Source organism: Myxocyprinus asiaticus, chromosome 33 (assembly GCF_019703515.2).
Source record: "Myxocyprinus asiaticus isolate MX2 ecotype Aquarium Trade chromosome 33, UBuf_Myxa_2, whole genome shotgun sequence".
Taxonomy (NCBI): domain Eukaryota; kingdom Metazoa; phylum Chordata; class Actinopteri; order Cypriniformes; family Catostomidae; genus Myxocyprinus; species Myxocyprinus asiaticus.
This window is the reverse complement of record NC_059376.1, coordinates 34,398,393-34,420,480: the sequence shown is the minus strand read 5'-3', so window position 1 is coordinate 34,420,480 and position 22,088 is coordinate 34,398,393. Positions and strand designations below refer to the sequence as shown.

General features: G+C 41.8%; 1 protein-coding gene across 1 annotated transcript in view; it reads left to right on the top strand.

Annotated features, from left to right (window-relative positions):
* LOC127424478 (voltage-dependent R-type calcium channel subunit alpha-1E-like) overlaps positions 1-3,299 on the top strand; it is a 171,280-nt gene extending 167,981 nt beyond the window's left edge. Inside the window, exon 48 of the mRNA XM_051669745.1 lies at positions 26-3,299. Within this exon, the coding sequence (XP_051525705.1) occupies positions 26-517 (492 nt within the window). The 3' untranslated portion in view covers positions 518-3,299. The remainder of the gene's footprint in view (positions 1-25) is intronic.
* The last annotated feature ends 18,789 nt before the right edge of the window (positions 3,300-22,088 follow it).

The window sequence follows — 22,088 nt, the reverse complement described above, 5'->3', positions numbered from 1 at the left end:
CTTCATTCAATCTCTTCCTTTATAGGGAAATAATTCATGCAGTCCTGGTCCCTCTACCTCTGATTCAGGCACACCTCGAGGGCGTCGTCAGCTCCCACAAACGCCCTTGCGCCCTCGACCCCACATCTCCTACTCTCCTTTGGTGTGCCGTGCAAATCCAGCAGCGGGAGTGGGCCGTGCACGGGCCCTGCCCACAGAGGAGGGGGAGGAGCCTACTGGAACCGGTCCAGGCACCGCCGTCGCCCACTCCACCCCCCACCGTTACATTTCGGAGCCATACCTCTCACTGCAAGAGGACGTTAACAGTCCGGACTCTAGTGGATTGGAGGAGACTCTTACTTTTGAGGCTGCCATAGCAACCAGCTTGGGCCGCTCCAACACGATCAGCTCTGCCCCTCAACTACGTCACTCTTGGCAGGTGCCAAATGGACATTTCCGTAAACGACTAGCAGAAGCCACAGCGGGAACGTCAGGCTGCGAGCTTCTAAGTGACACTGATGAGGATGACCGTTGTTAGGAGTGTCTGAGTCTGAGACTGGAAGATTCCATGATAAAATTTGAGCCGACACAGTGGCATCCTGGATTGATGACTCTGATCTTGAACTCTGTGCCTCAGTCTAAAGAAAAAATATGCCTGTTTGTTTTTTAGTTTTTGTGTGTGTTTGTGAATGTGGAGTCTGAGTAGAGATGTTGAAGCATCTCTGAAGAAACGTACTGAAGAATGGAGAAAGATCTGAACATCACAACCTGCTTTGGGTAAAAGAATAGGTGACTTTGCCAAACGTGCTGAAATGATCAACAGTCGTAGCTTGCATGAGCTCGTTGAGGTTGAAGATCAGGTATATGCCCTCACACTTTCTCTGGACCCATCCCCACAGATGAGGAGAAGACACAATTTAATACAGATTAATCCAAATCTGACAGCATGCTCATCATCAGGAACTGGGCCGCTCCCAAACACATTCAGGCTTCCAAACCTGCCTCAAGATATTGAGACGTTCTGTATAATACAGATAAGCGTGTTTAAACAGTGTTTACAAAGTTCTTTCCTTCTGAGCTGATAAGGCAGCTGAAAAATAGCAGCATACACTTAGATATGTGTGTGTGTGTGAATGCCACCTCTTTGACAGGCAGATGTTTTGATTTTCAGAGGCCAATGGGAAGGTTCATGGGGGGGGGTGTGCTCTTTGGCATCTTGAACATTCTGCTACCCGTGTGGTTGGTTCTCTTACATTTAGGAGGTGTGCACACACACACACACACATATTCTCCAGTACACACTTTCAGAATGCAAGTAGTGAATTTCAATCTGTCACTGACGAGAGGTAAATACCCCTTTAACTACATATCTTAATAACATGCAGGTAACAGGGACTTAAAAGGAAATAAGGCCTGATAAATTGTGTATTCTGAATAGTGCATGAAGTTTAATGCAAATGGCACCAGGTGACGTCCTGGCCTTTAACAATAGAGTCTAAACGGATGACTCATGTACCATATGTAAACATTTCAAATCCATCTTATGAAGTCTCCAAGCCATTTTTGTAAATAAGAATTGTCTTAACGATGTTATCTTTTGTGAAACAAAGACTAATCTCTTTCAATTCCATCTCATTCTTATTTAGCAGATTTTTTCTTGGCCCTTAGAAAATCTGAAGTACTTGGGCAGGTTTCTTCTCTCCTTTGGTGAATCTCACAAAGCCTATCTGGGTTAAATCAAGAGAAAAATAAGAAATTGTATTTTCTGCATAAAGTAAATGCTTCATGCTAAATATATTTTCTTATTTTTTCCGGGTGAAATATGACCACAACATGTTTTTGTGAGTTTCACGCTTGTAGCTCCATTACTAGACTGGGAAAGCAATTTCAATTAATGTTTTGTTGCCTTTGGGTTCATTTGTAATGTTTACTGTGAATTTCCATTCCTAGTTTGACTTAGAAACTGAATGAGTTCTGTAGTCTAAATCAGTGAGAAGCATTGCCTCCATCAAGTGCTTGACCTAGAAATGCTGCAATTAACTAAGGTTCTGTGATTCTCACGAAACCATTCAAGCAAAATGTTCGGAACCTATTTTACTCCAAAATCAAAAGGAACAAAAACTACATGTTTTTTAGGTCATAGACCCTTTTCACACCTCCGTGTTTTGGAACTCGGAAGTAAATTATTACAACTCGAAGGCAGTGAATGGGAGACCACACTATTTGCTCCAACATAAAAAAAGCCACTTATGTTTCCAAATGAAGAAAAAAAATAGAGAGTGATGGATTACATCAGAAGAAGATGACAAATTAACTGTCACTCTTTCAGCAGCTGTGTTAGAAACATCATTGCATCTGTATTAACTCATTTTTTAAAACTAATTCCAGGGTAATATAGTACAAATGTTACAAATTTATACTAATTAGCTGAAAAATTGCAAATACAAAAGAGTTTGCTAGATTTACGCTGCTAAATAAGACGTATCATCACAGTCTGTGAAAAGGGTCAATGGAGATTCGTTTACATTGAGACATTAATTTCATGACAGTTACGCATATTTTACCCCCCAGTTCTCATTACTGCAATGTGGAAAAAAAAATTTTATTATTTAATTGTAAAGTATTTGTACATCATAGTAGTAGTCACTTGGTCCTGCCTTTCATTGCTGATTTTAGTAATAATAAAAAAGATCATACTGTATACTGAGTCTGTCATTTCATATTTTTGTATTGATTTGGGGTTAAATATGACTAAGACATTTTCTTGACAGGTTTTCATGAGAATCACCCGGTTTTTAATTAATGTTTTTGCGGAAATTCTAAATGTACGTTTAGCCTGAATGTGGGTGACCTGGTTTTTAAAGGTAGCTGTGGGAAACTGGCATAATGTAATGCATAATATTAGTCAATAGAGAATTGTAACGGAAGTATGGAATGTAGTTCATATACAGTAAATGCCAAATTTATTGTTCATCCAACATGCCATCTCAAAACCAGCCTCCTCTCTGGATTCCCCCCCCCCCCCCCGCCCCCCCAAAAAAAAGAACAAAAAAAAAAGAAATAAGAAAATTACATTCCATTTTTTATTAAAACATATTTGAAGTCTTACTCTTTGGTTAGATTCTGTATATCCAGCATCTTAAAAAAGCATTTCAAGATCAGTTGCCCCCTCAAGAGAATTTCTGTATCATGTATTGTGTTGTAATTTGTTTTCTTGACATGTTCCTAAACGTGAATAGAGATTATTTGGTACTTGTTCTTGACAACCTGCTGGAGGTCACTGCCTTGTGAATTATGTGAAATAAAAGATTCCTGTTGCACCAGAGTCTCTGCTTCCTAAATCTTCTGGTTTGTCAAACATGCTTTGTCTGATTGGTTAAACAGTTTTTATGGTACATTAGATACTTGAAAATATATGTATTTATATAGAAACATAGAAATAATGGAAAACATATTGTTTTCTGACAGATCTTTAGGGTGTTGAAAAGACTTGTACATGCCTTTGAATATTTCCTCTATTTCATGCAGTTATGTTGGCAGTGTCATGGTTATTTATAAACTCAATATCAAACTGTGAGATTCTGTATAGCACTTTAACAGTGTGTTGTTGATGACGATACACTGCCGTTGTCTATATTTGGCCTGTCCCACTTTCCTGGAAGCCTAACCATCTGTTTTTTTTTTTTTTTTTTTTTTTAAGAAAAAATGGCCACCAAATATGGTGAGATATAGCATTAAACTGTACCATAAATGTCATGATTGAAACATCTATGTCTTTGTAAGTTTTCCTTGTTTGGTTTTAATTATGTTCTTATCAATTGCATAGTCAAAATGTCCAATTCGTATTTCCATTTTAGGATATTGTTTTTAATGTTTTTTCTTTAAGTTACACTTAAACTGTTCCATTTTAAAGAGATAAAGGCTTTTATGGTGTGGTGACTGCCCATAGATTTGCCAACCTGACATTTTCACTATAATATAAATGATGCTGGACTATTCAGTGGCGCACACATACAGCTATGAGTCCAAACCGTTACTGACCCAACCGACCCACCCCGTGGGTGGAAAAACACTGAATGTTTGAGGGTTCATGAAGGTTTGGGAAGAGTCCATATACTGTAGACATGTCTTACTGACAGGTGGAGGTTTTTGTTTTTGATGCTCAGGCATGAGTGAAGCCAGGAACACATATATAAAGCTGAACCTGTTCCAGGTGCCGGCAATCTGTCTGTTACATCAGGTCAGCATATGCGAGGGAGCTGAGGCGAGACGACCATCTGCTGCTAATATTACTGGCAGCATTTTAAACCAATACATCCATCAATCACATGTTTGTTTGTTTGTATATAGAAGTTCATGTTTTTGTGCAAGCGCTCACATTTTAAGAAGAGAGAAATGAGACTTTCATCATGATCAACAAGGTAGTTTTTTTTTCTAGTCCAAATGCCATAGCATTGGAAGTGATGAAATGTTGTTTCGCATTTATACGAAAGTGAGGTGATCTGTTGATTTACTTTCTCGCATTGCTATTTTTATTTTTTATTTTTTACTATCTGCATCAAATCTATATATCAATATATAAATATATATATATATATATATATATATATATATATATATATATATATATATATATATATATATATGTATATACAGTACACAAAATCCAAGTAATAAAATTTTGGAAGAGCAAAAATATCTAATATGGATCAGCATTTTTGGGTGGGATGTAGCTAAGACATTATATTCAGTGTTGGGTGTAATGCATTACTAAGTCAGTAATTACTGTAATTAAATTTACTTTTTCATTGAAAAAACTAAAGTAGGGGATTACTCTTAATTTTCAGTCATTTAATTACAGTTACTTCTAATGTAATTGTGCTAAATACTGTATAGACTATAGAACAATTCTATATAAAACAATTGTGAAAAATTAGCATCTAATGTTAAAATGTATGTTTTGTGGGGCCTGGGTAGCTCAGTGGTAAAAGACACTGGCTACCACCCCTGGAGTTCGCTAGTTTGAATCCCAGGGCGTGCTGAGTGACTCCAGCCAGGTCTCCTAAGCAACCAAATTGGCCCGGTTGCTAGGGAGGGTAGAGTCACATGGGGTAACCTCCTTGTGGTCACTATAATGTGGTTGGTTCTCGGTGGGGTGCGGGGTGAGTTGAGCGTGGATGCCGCGGTGGATGGCATGAAGCCTCCACACCCGCTATGTCTCCGTGGCAATGCGCTCAACAAGCCACGTGATAAGATGCATGGGTTGATGGTCTCAGACGCAGCGGCAACTGGGATTCATCCTCTGCCACCCGGATTGAGGCGAATCACTACGTGACCACGAGGACTTAAAAAAAAAGCATACTGGGAATTGGGCATTCCAAATTGGGTGAAAAAGGGGAAAAATCCCCCCCCCAAAAAAGTATGTTTTCTAATTTAATGCAGCCCCCTTAAATACTTTGGCCAGTTCATGAATAATTAATTTGATTTTATATGATTTATTTGAAAGTATTAAAAGAACAATTTCATGTCTATCCTTATATTTTTCATCTGGTCGAAGTTGATAAGGGTTTAAGAATGTAAGTAATACAATTACTTTTCAGACAGAGTAATAAGTACAGTAATCTAATTACACTGTAGAAGAATTAATAGTTAGTAATTAATTACTTTTTTAGAGTAACTTACACTGATTATATTACGTTTGCAGAAATATATTACAATAACACTGAATGAAGTATTATATTCAAATCCAGTCAACAGATCCCACAGGCCTAAGGACAAAGTCAGTATCGTGATACAGATACCACATGCATACATATGATAAAACGTCTTTTGAACAAGTGTATAATTTATTTTCAGAATTTATTTAAGTCATTGAATGAAATAACTCGCTCTGTAATAACTGATTAAATAAAAATGTTTGTTTAAATAAGCGACTGGCCATGCTTTCTGGCATATTGGGAGCGGAGGGAGAAATAGTTCCCATCGTACACAACTAGGCAGGATAACCTTTATTTTTTATATCTAGACATTCTAGTTAAGTTAATTCATTTTAGTGATGGATACATAATAACTGTTTTTAAATCATGTACTATTATGTGAGGAGCCATACGCGGAAGGAAACTTCGGAATTAGCATCAGTAGTCTGTCATTTATTCAAGATCAATCCGCCCATCTCCACTCTCTGCTGCTGCTGAGTTTGACTTTCCTGCCCGAGCATGAAGGTGTGAAGTTCACACTATTTAAGTGAAGCGGACATGTGCTGCTACGAGCTAACTAAACAACCAAAATAATATTTTTTCCCCTCTTTGAGCAATGTACTACATGTGTTGCACTGTATTGAATGTCTGCGATGGCGAACTTGGCAGTTTTCCCTTAAAAGTGAAGAGTAGTCTACAAATAAAATGGCACTCGTTTGCCAAATTTAAACCAGCCATGTGCTAATAACCACATAATTAACTTTGTACTGAACACAGAATCTTATTGCTGATGATAATATGCAAGGGCATGTGAAGTATTTTAGGAAACACGTTGACTACATTGGGCAATCTGAAAGTGAGGTTTATTGCCTTTTATAGGAATATTCGAGAAAGAATAGCTTGGCAACTTTATTAAACTAAAAAAGTACTTTTAATAATGTGAGCTGAGTGTCATTCTTGAAGGTTAATTATATTAGTAATATTTATTTTCTTTCTCTTGAATTTATTTTTCAAGCCGAATTGTTTTTGCTTTTTTCCTCTCAGCATATGAACAGAACAGGAGAAATTGAGTTGAGTTTTCTCGTCCAAAACTATCACTACTTCTGATTAGGGTTGAAACAGTTTCAGGTGATGTAGATCGCAAAGTATGAGGGAATTATAATGCAAAAATACAAAATAAGTAAATACAGAAGCTCTCTCGTTGTGGAATAAGTGGAACCAGAGCTCTTTAAAGGAAACACCCCGGCGTTACTTCTTAAATGCAGTTATATTTAATGTGTTATAGCTTTATTAAAGTTAAAATAAGGAAGCAGATCATGTAAATTACTACAAACTCCAAAACTGTCATTTCTCTGTGCGTTCAGCACCTCTTCTATTGGTTGCGTGAATGTCCCGATCTAAGGGGGAGAGATTGAAACTGCTGATGCACACTCTGGCACGGGGACGCTCGTCCCTAGAGCCCGCTTGCCGCAGCTAGATTATAATGTGATGGCTCGCGACTTATTGAATCATAATATATGTCTCACTGTGCATTTCTTATCATGAAGAAAATTGGCAATACGCAGCTTTATTAATATGAGAGAGTTTGTTTTTTGTGAGTTAAAGATGGATTGAGAAGTGAACAGAAAGGTGAGAGAAAGTAGTCTTCGCCCCATACACTGCAACAAAATACATTTATTATTTGTTTTTGTTTTGGCTTGTTTTCCAATATAAATATCTAAAACTCATTTAAAACAATGTACATTTACTTTAGCAGCTATACTGCAGAAGACATTTTTTTTATCTGAGAATGTTACATTTAATATTAAAAATACAAATATTTTAAAATATCTAAAAATCCTTTAAAAAAAGATGCATTCACATGAGAAGCAGCATATAAGATATTTAGACTTGCTTTTAGAGAATCGATCTTGAATACAAGTATATTTTGTCTCTACTGCACTCGCAGAAGTATAACCAAGTGAAAAAATAATCATATATATACAAAATACACTTAAATTTAAGATACATTCTCTTAAAACAAGTCTCAGTATCTTATATGCTGCTTCTCAAGTAAATGTATCTTGTTTGACAATTTTAAATGGAAAACAAGACAAAAACACGATAACATTAGGATTTTTTTTTGCAGTGAATTTCTTTACTGAAATAAACTTAATAAAAAGTATTTCTTTCCCTTTAATTCAGTGAATGTCATTTAGAGGTATTTTTAAAAGATGATTTTGTCCTTTTTATTGTTAGTTAGCACATTTAATACAACCTTTTAAGTCAGGGTACAAGCTGAATAATTGGTTAAGAGCTAATGATTAATCGTTGCAATAATCGCTGAATAGTTGAATAATCGTTCGAATAATCGGCTTGACAAAACACGTAGACATTTATCGTTGCACTTTTCAGTCGCACACGATAAGGCCGCTTTTCAGCAGTACAAAGAAGGTTTGCTTTTCAGCAACAACACACTGACACGCAGAAACACACAAACAGCTTCACACATCTTTCTCTCCTGTCTGCCGCTGTCTCTTCTCCTTAAGTACTCCCGCCACCCCTCGCTGGAACGCGAGACCGGTGTGGCACGCAGGTGAAAGTCATTCGCCACTTATCTTCCCGGCCTCGCTCTGCCCAGACGCTGCTCGGCTCCGCTTTGCTCACCACAGAGAGTTAACAGGTATTTAGTAAACTCACTTTATGAATGTTTCACTGTACTATATCCTTTACTTATTACTTCTTATCTAATCTTGTTTTGAAGATCTAAATTTATGTTAAATTTAAAAGAATTATTGGAGTTGATCTGCACTCGACTTTCCACAGTCCGGCGGTAGACCTGAAGGACGTGTACTTTCACGTCTCGGTTCTATCTCGACACAGACCCTTCCTACGGTTTGCTTTCGACGGCCGGGCGTATCAGTACAAGGTCCTCCCCTTCGGCCTGTCCCTGTCCCCTCATGTTTTCACGAAAGTCACAGAGGCAGCTCTTGCCCCGTTAAGGGAAGTGGGTGTCCGTATACTCAACTTCTGGAACCTCCACGTCTGGCCCTTGGACGGGACGCGGAAGACCTAAGTGGCCTGCCACCAGTAGTGGTAGACATGATCATTCAGGCCAGAGCTCCCTCCATGAGGCAGTCAGTTCGCGAATTGGTGTTCTTCCCTAGCTGAAGACCCTCAGAGATGCACAGTCGGGTCAGTGCTTTCCTTCCTGCAGGAGAGGCTGGAGGAATGGCTGTCCCCCTCCACCTTGAAGGTGTATCATGATACAGTGGATGGTAAGTCCTTAGGGAAGCACGACCTGATCCGGAGGCTGAATCCTCCTAGGCCACGCCTGTTCCCCTCATGGGATCTCTCCATGGTCCTCCTGGGCCTACGCAGAGTCCCCTTTGAGCCGCTAGAGTCAGTCAAGTTGAAAGCCCTCTCCTTGAAGATGGCCCTTCTCATTGCGTTCACCTCCATCAAGAGGGTCAGGGACCTGCAAGCGTTCTCTGTCAGCGATACCTGCCTTGAGTTCGGTCCGGGTGACTCTCACGTAATCCTGAGACCCAGGCTGGGCTATGTGCCCAAGGTTCCCACAACCCCCTTCAGGGATCAGGTGGTGAACCTGCAAGCACTGCCCCAGGAGGAGGCAGACCCAGCCCTGTTGTTGCTGTGTCCGATGCGTACTTTGCACATCTACTTGGATCGCACGCAGAGCTTTAGACGCGCTTAGCAGCTCTTTGTCTGCTTTGGCGGACAACGGAAAGGAAACGCTATCTCCAAACAGAGGCTTGCCCCCTGGATCGTGGATGCCATCGCTATGGCATACCAGGCCCAGGCCGTGCCCGCCCCTTCGGGAATACGAGCACACTCCACAAGGAGTCTGGCATCCTCGTGGGCACTGGCCCATGGCACCTCTCTAGCAGACATCTGCAGGGCATGAGTGACACAGTGCCACCGCGCCTCTTCCATGTGCAGCTCTGAGACCACATGACGTGCTTGCAACATGTTACCTCCCCTCCGGGCAGAATGTGGTCTCCGCGGGGTCTTTTCCCCCTGAAAGAATAGGATAGGAAAAGAAAACCTTCCCCGGCGCATATATTGAGCGTTAAAATGGCCCCAGCCGAATAACTGAATACTCTGTGGAGAAAAAACATAGAGAGAAAAGGCCGTGGCTGGCGTGGCCTGCTTCCATACTAGATACGTCTCTTCCCCCCACCGCCCCCAGGGATGTGGGGAACTATACAAAGTTTTTTGGGGCATTGGGGGAGGCTACGTGCAGACCGGTATAGATCTAAGGGTGACTGTGCCTTTTCTGTGATAGGTCCTAATCTATGAAATAGTCTCCCTTTCCATGTGAGGTCAGCTTCATCATTAGCCATTTTTAAATCTTCTTTAAAAACATATTTTTATTCTGTTTTGAATAGATCATTGAATCGTTTGAAATGGATAAATGCATGATGTTGTCTTTAAATGTTTTTATTTATTTTATTATGTTTTATATTTAACTTTAAATCAGTCTGTTTTTATATCACTCTGTCATCTTGTTTGATCTGTAAAGCACTTTGGATCAACTTCTGCTGTTTTTAAATGTGCTCTGTAAATAAATGTTGACTTGACAGTAAAAAATGTTCAGCTTGAATTCAGTCACTGAGAACCAGACTGTTGCTGGCATAGACACACTTGGCTCCTCCACATACAGTAGCTGATCTAGTTTAGAGGCCAAATTCAAGTGTCATGATGTCAAGTACTGTCATCTGCTTGATGTTTATCTGCTTGCTTGCTTTCTTTCATATTTATTTATTTTTGTTACACAGTTGTTGACAACATTTAAGTTATTAATTAATACAATGATTCAGCTTTCTTAAGTTATTCTTAATGTTAACTTGAGTGTGGTAGAAATTTTAATATCTTTAGCTATGTTTCCATCCAAGTTGCAAATTTAATTTATTTGAAAAAACTTAATATCACAAAAACAATTTGCGAATAAAGCCGCATTTTCATCCCATGTGTTTAAAAGAACAAAATCGCCACTTCCAGATAAATTGTTGCCATTGTGACTCTTTTAGAAATAAAATACTCGTGGTTTAGCATACACACAAACACTATAAAGAAATTTGTCTCATGTCTGGGAGCACTATGTGTGTGCGTTCCTCCATCCTTATGTTTTTATCATGCGGATCTCTAAGGTATTTTTCAAAAGTGTCAATAAACCTGCTCTTTGGCACTTTTCAAGTTTGTGTTCATATTTATTTGCTCTTCAAACTCTATGCAGGCTTAGCGTTATTTCAGGATGACCAGAGCAACATTTCAGATGCAATGATTAGTCTGCTGGTTTGTCCTGTTATGAACAAATTATTCTGTCACGTTGCTTTTTTAATGTGCATCTTGCATTCCTAATAAATTTAATAGGAGTTTATTCAGGAAATGTATTTCCATCAAAGATTATAAACATTTCTTATTATCAAATAAAAAACGTATCCTCAAGCGAGTGTATAAGTTTATGTGTATTTTGGAGATGTTATTTGCATCTTGGTGTTTCCATCCAGCATTTTATGTGCAATTTCCCAAAATGCGCATAGAAATAAATGGATGGAAACACAGCTATAGAAAATTATTGACACCCACTGTTTGTAAAAAAATGTTGGAAATATTTTTCAACATGTTTAATGTAAATCAGCTTAATAAAGCATTACCAGTGTTAAGGGCTGGGGTTTATCTCTTTTCTATTTAGAACAAGTGAACATTTTGTAAACTTAAATTTGTTGTTTTATTGGAAATTAACAATAAGGAATTAAATGTGTGTCATTTATTAATGTGCATATGCTAATGGAATATTGTTCCTAATACAGACTGAGGAAAAACAAAAAACATGGTTTTCATGTGCTTTAAAGTTCATTTAATTCTTTAATTCTAAATTATTATTTAAATGTAAATAATAAAAAATGTAAATAATAGTTTAGTAACTAGTTCCACAGCTATTTCTAGTTGAGATTTCCAAATAATACATTCTAATTCACTGAATATATATAACATATGGTGTAAACACAATTTTTAATTGAAAGAATCTTTGTGCTAGTTTTCTAAATGTTGCACCAATTAAAATATTTTTGTTGAGTGAATTATGAAACTAGTTGAGCTAACATACTATTTTAAATTGGAGTTCACTTTGAGTCAACTAAACAAGAATAATTCAGTTAATACTTTGAAGAAAGAAATTGAGTGAATGTAAAAATTCTGAGGAACTAGTTACTAAATATTTATTCATTGAGATGGCTTGAATTTTTTTACAGTGTATATATATATACTTATATATATATATATATATATATATATATATACATATATACATACATACATATATATTTTGAAACACTTGACTGAAATGTTTCCCATGATCTTAAAAATCTTTTAATCTGAAGGCCTATGCTTAAATGTTTGAAATTAGTTTTGTTTAGTCACAACATAATTCCCATAGTTCCATTTATGTTATTCCATAGTTTTAATGACTTTACTATTATTCTAAAATGTGAAAACAAATTAAAATAAAGAATGAGTGTTTCAAAACTTTTGACCGGTAGTGTATATATATATATTTTTTCATTGAAATATAATTGTCCCATCCATGTCATGGTTCTGTCAGTCTGTGTTTTTGTCTGACAGGACCGTGGCATTATCATCCCATGTCTGTCTTGTGTTTTCGGTCGGTCTTGTTTCATGTCTGGGGCATGGTGTCTGGATTCTGACCCTTCTTTCTGGTTTGGTTTTGATGTCAGGATCCGGACACTCATGTTCCATGTCTTGTCCTGTATTGGCGTGAGTGCATTGTGCTTGTCATCTTGGTGGCATGCACTCGTGTCAATAATCTATGTCTGTCTCTCGCGACCAAGGACATGCGCTGCGCTCGCTTTGCGCTGGGTGCCCGGGTCGCGAGCTGTCTTCACGTTGTGCTGCGGTTCGGTCACTTCGGTCTGAGGTTTCGGGTTTGTGTGTGGCCAAACTTTTGCACAGGTGTCCTGTCTTGTTCTTGTGGCCTGTTGTGTGCATTGCATGGCGTTTGCCCTGCGATTTACGCTCAGGTTTCGTTTAGTTTGAGAATGTGTGGCATCACTTTGTTTGGGGTTGCTACGCATTCTCTCATCTTGTTTGTCGGTTGGCATTTATGTATACTGCCTTATTGTCTTGCCAATGTGCACTCATTCCATTCGGGTGTTTTGTTGTCTTGTGAGAGCACGTGGCTTTGTTTTGTTTCTGTATCGCCGTGTGTCTCTCTGTCTTATGTCATACCCCGCCTCCTTGTTTGCCCATTATTAGTTTATTAGTCACACCTGCCCTTTCTTGTTAACCTGTTGATTTCTCTTCCTACTTTAGTCTCCTCGTGCTTTCTGTCCAGTGCCAGTTCGTCTTGTTTCCAGTCTTGTGTGCTGTTGTATCCAGTCGGTCTTTAATGTCTCATTTGGTCCCATTTAGTTGGTCTGTTGGTCCTGTTTTTATTCTCATCCATACCTCGGTCCGGTCAGTCCTGTTTCCCCTGCCCCAGTCTGGATTAATTACTTCACATTTTCCTCTACGGGGTAGTTTGTGTTTGTTTTTTTCCCCCTTGTGGGAGTTTTATGTTGAAATTTTGTGTTATTTAATTAAACCTTTATTTTTCACTCTGCGTTTGGGTGCTGAGCCTCTGCATTCTCTGACAGTACGAACTGGCCAAGATGGACCCAGCAGAGATTTTTTTTTAATGGTTCTCCTGCTTTCCAGCGTCCAGAGCATGCCAAGAGGCTGCGTGGGGTAAGGCAGGAGGACAAGTCTGTGTGGGGATATTCCCTTGAATTCTTGTCACTGTCCTCGGGTCTGGGATACAATCAGACCTGCCTAATTGATATTTTTGGGCAGGTCTGAATTAACCTATTAGATCATGTGTAGAGGATGAGTTCTTTCTCATGGCAGTCAGGGAAGTCCTTAAATGGGAAGAAATTAGCACAGCTGGTGCCTCATGAGACCTCCCAACTCATCCCAACCCGAAGACGAGGGCTCTCCCCACATGGAGGTGGACGCCTCGGCCATTGCCCCCGCACATCAAAGGAGGAAGCAGAGAAGGAAGCCCAGCCCATCGGCCAATTCCACCACTACCAACCGCCAGGAGATGGCAGTCGTTCTTGCTGCTGACCACCAGGAGGCTGAGGCTGTCACTGCAGCAGTACATCTCTCTGCTCGGAAGAGGGGGAGGAGGAGGAGGAGGATGCCCACTCTTCAGTCACTGACACGGCCACGGAGGCTGTTCCCCAGCCGCTGTCAGTGCCCACGACCATGGAGGCCGGTCCCCTGCTGCTGTCAGCGCCCACGGCCACGGAGGCCTTTCCCCTACTGCTGTCAGCTCCCACGGCCACGGAAGCTGTTTCCTAGCCTGCCATGGCCAACGAGCCAGTGCCAACGCCTGCCATGGTCTGAAGCCTTGTCCATCCCAGAGCCAGCGTCTAAAGCCTCATCCGTCCCAGAGCCAGCATCCTCGGTCATAATGCCCGCTCCCACGGCAGTGCTTCTGGCTGCCTGGAGGTGGAGAAGGGCTCCTGTTCCCCAGTAGCTGCCAGTGCTCCCACCCACGGAGGCCGTTCCCCTGTCATTGCCAGCGCTCACAGCCATGAAGGCCGTTCCCCTGCCAGTGCCCATGACCACGGAGGCCATTCCCCTGTCACTGCCTGTGCTCACAGCCACAGAGGCCGTTCCCCTGCCAGTGGCCATGACACTGCTTGTGCTCACAGACACTGAGACTGTTCTCCCTTCCCTGCTGGTGTTCACGGCCATGGAGGCCATTCTCCTGTCGCTGCCAGTGCCCGAGCCTTCCACAGCTTTGCCCCCTGAGCCGCTCCCTCCTGAACCCTGTCCAGCGGCCGCTGTCCAGTTCACTGCCCCCTGTCCAATGGCCACCACCCAGTACTCTGTCCCCTCTGCTCTGAGGCCACCTCCCAGGCTGCCAGACCCCACCTCCACCCTGGGGCCTCCGCCCAGGCCGCCGGACCCCACAACTTTCCTTAAGTTCCCTCATTGTTTAACATCCATTTCTGTTGTGTTTTATGTTTTATGTTAATGCTCGTTTTGTCTGTCATGTGTATTGTTTGATGTTCCCGGTTTGGGGATGCTGGGAGGACCATGGTATTATCGTCCCATATCTGTCTTGTGTTTTCAGTCAGTTTTGTTTCATGTCTGGAGCATGGTGTATGGATCCTGAACCTTCTGTCTGCATTCTCTGACAATCCATTACTCCATATATATTTTTATAAATGTATTTATGCTCAGGGTGTTTTAATGGTACCATTTGTGTTTTATCTGTGACATTGCTTACTACTAATATAATTAACATGATACTGCCACGTTATTTGATAGATTTATCTCTGTTTAGTGTGTAGCTACAAAAACCTAAAAAAAAACACTTCAAAATCACCTACTTGTGAACTTCATTCCTCATCATTATATTTTAATAGGTCATGTAGAATTAATTTAGCTTTTATTGAAATATCATGCTTCCATTGTCTGTTTTTTTATTTTTTCCTAAAATGCTTCATGCATTTCTAAGAAAATGTGATGTTTGTTTATTTCCCTGCATTTTCTGTTACAGCACTACTAATTTTGGCCTAAGGTGGTAAAATGCCATTTTTTAAAAGCTCTGCAAAAACTTTTTTTAAATGAAAGCAAACCGCAGGAAGGATCTGTGTTGAGGTAAGACTGAGACACGGAAGTACGCGTCCATCAGGTCTACCGCCGCGAACCAATCTTGATGCTGGACGCTCGCTAAAATGCATTTTAGCGTCAACATTTTGAACGGGAGTCTGTGCAAGGCCCGGTTCAGTACTCGCAGGTCCAAGATTGGCCGCAAACCACCGCCTTTCTTCGGTACGATGAAGTAGCATCTATAAAACCCCTTCTTCATCTCGGCCGGAGGGACAGGCTCTATCGCACCCTTCCATAGAAGGTAGCGATCTCCACACGCAAGGTAGCGGCATTCTTGCCCTTCACCGAGGTGAAGCAGATGCTGCTGAACCTGGGCGGGCACCTGGCGAACTGAATCGTGTAGCCGAGTCGGACGGTCCGGGTCAGCCATCACGACGGGTTGGAAAGCACGAGCCACATGTCCAAACTCCGGGTGGGGGGGACCAAGGGGACAATCACGTTGGACATACCAGTGGGTGGGGCAGAGCCTGAGGCGCCACATCGAGGGGGCTCGAACCCCGTGGCCGTGCTGAGTCCAGAGACATCGAAGCACTTACCTGGCTCCTGACACCCACCACAAGATTGGTCGAGGAGGGGGGAGGAGGAATATCATCCCCGCAGTCCGTCGGAACCAACCCGGTGTGGGCATGTTTGTGCCACAGCTGGGCACACAGGGGCGGAGAGTCCACCGTTATAGTGCCAAACCTGCCAAAATGGGATGGTGGACGTGACAACAGGCGTGCGCACCTGACATGTGACCCAGGGAACAAGAAAACCACTCTTTTGTTGAAGTTTTGGGTACCGCAGCCTCTTGGGCATGCGGCAAAAAATGAAACAAAAGATTCTCCTCCCGGCCCTTCACCGCGGGATGGAGTGGTCTGTCCACCAGCTCCATAGAAGCGGGTCTCCTTGTCCCTGGGTCACCCGTCTCAGGGGCACTTCGAAACCTTCCTTGGGTTATTGGCGGCCAGCCATGAGACGGATGGCGTCTGCTTCCTGCAGGATGTGCTGTATAGCCTCCGTCTGCTTCACTGCCAAGAACTGCTGGGCGAAGTCCTCGATGGTGTCGCCGAACAGGCTGACCTTGGAAATGAGGGTGTCAAGGAACCGTGCCTTGTCAGCCTCTCCCATCTCGACCATGTTGAGCCATAGGTGGCACTCCTGGACCACCAGGGTGACCTTTGTCACCCAGAGAGCGAGGTCGGTCACCGAGTGCAGCTCCTGCATCAATCCCGTGTCAGAACTACCCTCATGCAGTTCTCTTAGTGCCTTGGCTTGGTGCACTTGCAGGGCGGAGGCAGCCTGTCCAGCGGCACCGCAGGCCCTAGTTGCCAGAGACGACAAAACCCTACAGGCGCTGGATGGGCGGCCCCGCCAGGTAGCGGCTTTTTGTGGCACAGGTGCACTGCAACCGCCTTATCCATCTGGGGAATCGTCAAGTACCCCCTGGCAGCCCCACCATCGAGGGTAGTGAGAGCGGAGGAGCTCAGAGACCGGGTCCAGGCAGTGAAAGGTGCCCACCACGACCTCATGAGCTCCTCATGCACCTCCGGTAAGAAAGGGACCGGGGCGGGGCATGGCCGTGAGCGGCACTCCGGCCCAGGAACCAATCGTCAGGCTGCGAGGGCTCATGGGGGGTGGAAGTTTCCACTCCAGCCTGACACATGCAGCCGCCCGGGCAAGCATGGCTGCCAGCTGCGCATCAGGCTGCGACTGGGCGACCACACCCAAAGGTGGGAGCCCAGTCGAGTCCTCAGCGTCAGACTGGACAGCCTGCTCTCCGATGCTGCAATCGAGAGCTCATCCACTTCGCGAGCACTGAAACGAGCCGGCGGTCTCATCCCAGCAGGGCAAACAAGTGTACTGGGGAATGGGAGGTCCGTGGGGAGTTACCCGGCGGAGTGGCTCCCATTGGGGTCACCAAATCGCCCCCAGTACTAACCGACACGGCCGCAAATCCGTAGGTAGAAGGACCGAGGCGGGGAGCCGCTGGGGTGGTCTTTCCCTCTAACGAAGGAAAAACCGTGACCGCAATGTTGCCATGGTCACGCTCTCGTAGTGAGAACATGACCCGTCCACGAACGCTGTCTCCGCATGAGCAGCGCCCAAGCACGTAAGACTGTGATCGTGGCCATCGGAAGCGGAGAGGTAACGACCGCAACCAGGAAATACACACAAACAGAGAGGCATCTTTAAAAAGACGCTCTCCGTTAATGCCACTCTTTTAAGAAGAGAAAATATACTCTTTTAGTATGAAGAATATACTCTTTTAGCTGCTGAAGCGCCCAGGGGCGTTCTCTGCACTTCACCAGTGCAAGAGGGGGAGAGGCCGCTGTAATGCGCCGTAAATCCAACAGCTTTTCGAGGTGAATGGATCAGTAGAGTAATTCAGCTCGCTGAACACAACCGCTAGGCTCTGAAGAGAAAATCTGAATGAGTGGTTGCCAGTGTTGCCAACTTGTTTCAATGGAAAGTAGCTAAAGCCTGCTCGAAAAGTCGCTAAATGTCGCTAGATGACGTCATACGTTAATTAGCATATTTGTGACATCATCGCGTCTCATTTGCATTTTGCATAGTGTCCGCCCTTTACATGTGTTTGCTTCTCTGTGCTTATCGTACATACTGTAATACCCAAATAAATTCCCTATATCCATCAATCACTCAGAGAGAAAGTTAGAAGCGACAGAAAATTTCTTATCTTTTCTCTCACACAGCGCTCAGCCATAATAAACCACTATGTGCATATTTACAAAAATTCATAATTTTATTGTCTAAGTAAGTGTCTGAATTCAGAGAGATCAGAAACAGGAATGAACAACTGTCTAAAAATCTCTTGTGATTAAGTGCATGAAAAGAATAAAAATAAACGGCCAAATTAAACTCTTTAAATTTAAAACAAAAGGGAGCAAACAATACAGATTCGTGATTGGTCCTTGACAGCGCTGTTTGCGCAAGCGCAGCTCATTCACGTCTATGTCAGCTGCCATGCGGTCAACTGATTGTGCTGCTCCGTCTTCTCGCCTGCTCACCTCTCTCACTCTGTCAGTCTCACTGAACAGAGTAGACGCAGAGAGAGGTGTGCCTCTGAGTCCGGGCAGGAAAGCAAGACCACGCGCTCGCGGGGCAGTACTGGCGACTTTCTTCTACGGAAGGTAGCCAAGGGTTCTCCAAAAAGCCGCTAGATTTGTCGCTAGGTGCTTTTTTGAATAAAAGTTGCTAAAGAGGTCTGAAAAGTCACTAAATCTAGCGACAAAGTCGCTAAGTTGGCAACACGGTTGCATACCAGCGCCTTTTATACCCGTATGTCCGGGGGAGTGGCATGCAAATTCCATTCGCCAATTCCCATTGGCCTTTTTTCAAAAAGCAGAGGTGTTTGGGGCTCCCAAGAGTGACCCCTAGTGTCACTATAACGACACAACGTTGAGTGAGTGACAGATAGGGAACACCTTGATATATTCCTCACTGGGGTCATAGTATTAATATAACATATAAAATCCTTTGGAAAAAGGAAGATGGCAATGACGAAAGAGGTTTCCATGCTGTGCTTGTGGTGAATATGAGTCATTGTGCCCAGTGGAAACCAAATATTTGATTCACAGGCTGAGCTTGTGCTTTAGATCTACAGAGCTGAACAATAAGCCAGTATTATTATAAAGCACTGGTTCACATGAACATTGTACTTTAATGAGGCTTCTAATGCTTATCAATTTGACATAAGTTTTGTTGATGTTTTTTAGAACATTGGTTCTCAAATGGTTATTTTGCCTTAAACATCGACTTGTGACCCAACACAGTACCAGAATTGTACAAAAATGTCCTTTAAATCAAACATTAATGTTTACATTTTAAATGTCTTTTAGATTTCTGTTGTTTCTTGCTCTCATCAATAATCGATAATTCATTCAATAATGAATCAATAATTCAGAATTTAAAAGTTAATTTTAAAAGATAATTTATTTTGCAACCTTAAAGGGACAGTTCACACAAAAATGAAAATTCTCCCATTCACTTACCCTGATGCCACCCCAAATGTGTATGACTGTCTTTCTTCAGCAGAACACAAAGAAAGATTTTTAGAAGAAGATAGAGCTCTTTCAGGTCCTTATAATGCAAGTAGATGGGTGCCAGCACTTTGACGGTCCAAAAGTCACATTTCACAGTAAATTTAGGGAATTACACCACTTCATGTTGCCCTAAAAACATTTATTTTTCTCCTTTTAGTAGAACATAAGCATGTGCTTTGATTGTGAAGCAGGGGCAGATCCAGGAGTTTTTCACAGGGGTGGCCGGGCATGGCCCAGCAATCTGTCTGTGGTGGCACATCGTTGGAGGAGGGGTGGGTTAGGGGTGATAGCGGTTGTTGGTGTAGAAAGACTAACTAAATTGTGCCCAAGACAAAAAATGACCAAAACAGCATTTGCGACCCCCTAGCTCCGCCCCTGTTGTGAAGGAATCTGCTAGTTTAAAAACATCTTCTTTTGACTGCTCCCGTGATCCGCATATTTGACTTGGCACAGGTTTTACGCCGGATGCCCTTCCTGATGCAACGCCCAGTGACTGAGGGACTCTCACTCACACCTATGGGGCAATTTAGAGTCTCTATTTCACTTAACCTGCATGTTTTTGGACTTGTAGGGGAAACCGGAGCACCGCTAGTTTAAAAACCAATGTTAAAAAAATTATAATAATAATTCGGCCTGTAAAATGACATTTAGCCCACACAGTGTGTGCGTGCATGCAGGAGAGAGAGATTTAGGCTATTAATTGATTTTTGGTGGCCAAATGAATATTTAAACTATTATAAATATTTTGTGGCAAATATTTAATATTAAGAATACATTTATTGAAAAGACATTACTTTATATAGGCTACTGTATGCTTTGCTTGTTATGATTTATGTCCTGAAAAATTCCCCCACACGGAATAAAAAAATAAATCAAAAAGTTTTGCTTGTTTTGGGTGGGCAAGTCCTTAATTTTAGGGACAGGTGCCTTGTTTCTCTTGTGAGATCTGGGAGCACTGCAATTCAACCATGCTTAGCATAGATTCATTTTAAAAAGAATGTTATTAACAATTTTTATTTCATTCTAGGCGGTTACTAATTGGAAATGAGGCTGCAAAACGCTGGAACCGGAACAAATAAATACTGTTTCTGCTCAGAACAAACAGAAATGAAAAACATTTAATTTTTTATTCCCTGGCACATTTATATGATTGGTTGCATTGTATTATTCACATTTAGTAATGATATTCTGCACTGTCTGTGACCTTATTAGAACAGACCTGCAGTCCATTTTTGGGTCGTGACCCATCAGTTAAGAATCATTGCCTTAGATTTGTTTGCACTGAAGTGCATGCAAAAGTGTTTGTTTCCAGAATCAGAATCAGAATGAGCTTTATTGCTAGGTATACTAACACATAGAAGGAATTTGTCTTGGTGACAGAAGCTTCCATACAACAACTGGCAAAAACAAGTCAAGATTGGCAGCAGTCTATAACGAAAACATTTTTGGCAGATAACATTGTGTATACTCATTCAAAATCTTAAATTATATTGATAAAGACAACATCTTTGCAACTCTCTCGCACTCTTTTAACCTCCCTTAATTTTGAGAATAAACTAGATGTCCCGTCTAAATCAGGGTCACAGCAAGCCTTCTTCACTGTTTTGGTGGTTCTGAAGCAAGACTTTCCTCTGGGATACAAAGCACTGGATAATTTGGCGTAAAGGAAGGTTAACCGGTGTTAGGAATATGTGGAGTCTGTGTTGGCTTGCTTTGATTCTCGTCACTGTGGTGGGATCTACACTTGTACAAAGCTGTGCCATGGAGAGAGTGTGCATGGCACAACCCATCTCTGGTCACTCTCCAGGTACAGTTCTGTTTCATTGCTGTCCAGGGTTCCAAAACTGGCCATACAGTACTGTACCTCTGTCTAAAGTGCTCAAAGATTGGCCTGACTCTCTGAAACCATGCAGGACTCTGACACTCTACTTAAACTTCTCTTCTGTGCAGTAAGTGTCTATTCTTATCCTCATATACAACAAATGCTTGAAAGGTAATTTACAGTGATACTTATTCATTTGGAAGACACTGTTTAAAAAAAAAAAAAATCCAGAGTAACAGAATGCATTCAAGCAACTAATTTTATCACTATGTGTTACTTAGGAATTGAGCCCATGACCTTGCGTTTGCTAGCACCATGCATTACCAGTTGAGACACTATTTTTTGAATTCAGAGTAACAGAATGCATTCAAGAAATTAATTTTATCACTATGTGTGTTACTTAGGAACTGAGCCCATGACCTTGCGGTTGCTAGCATCATGCATTACATCTATGCATTTGGCAGATACTTTTTATCCAAAGCAACTTATAATAGTCCATTAAATGTAGGGTACAACAGGGCTAAAGGCCCCTGGGTTGTAAAAGGCACTTTTGATTTTATTTTGTCCCAAAACCCTGAAGAGCAACAAAAACTACCACTTTCCTTAACTCCTGTTTGTCATTACACACACTGCAAAATATTCTTGATTCATGAGATCATAGCTTGCATTTAATATTGAATCGTTTTTAAAATGTTACACATTAGCTCATGAAAATCCCTGAAATGATCGCATTTATTTTGAGACAAAATACTTATTTTCAGTTTTGTTCAAGATGATAAAATAAAATACTAACCGACAGGTGAAAGGATAGAATTTGGGGTAAAAGCCCACCTGTTGCAGGGGCTAAAAGCCCCCGTAAAACAC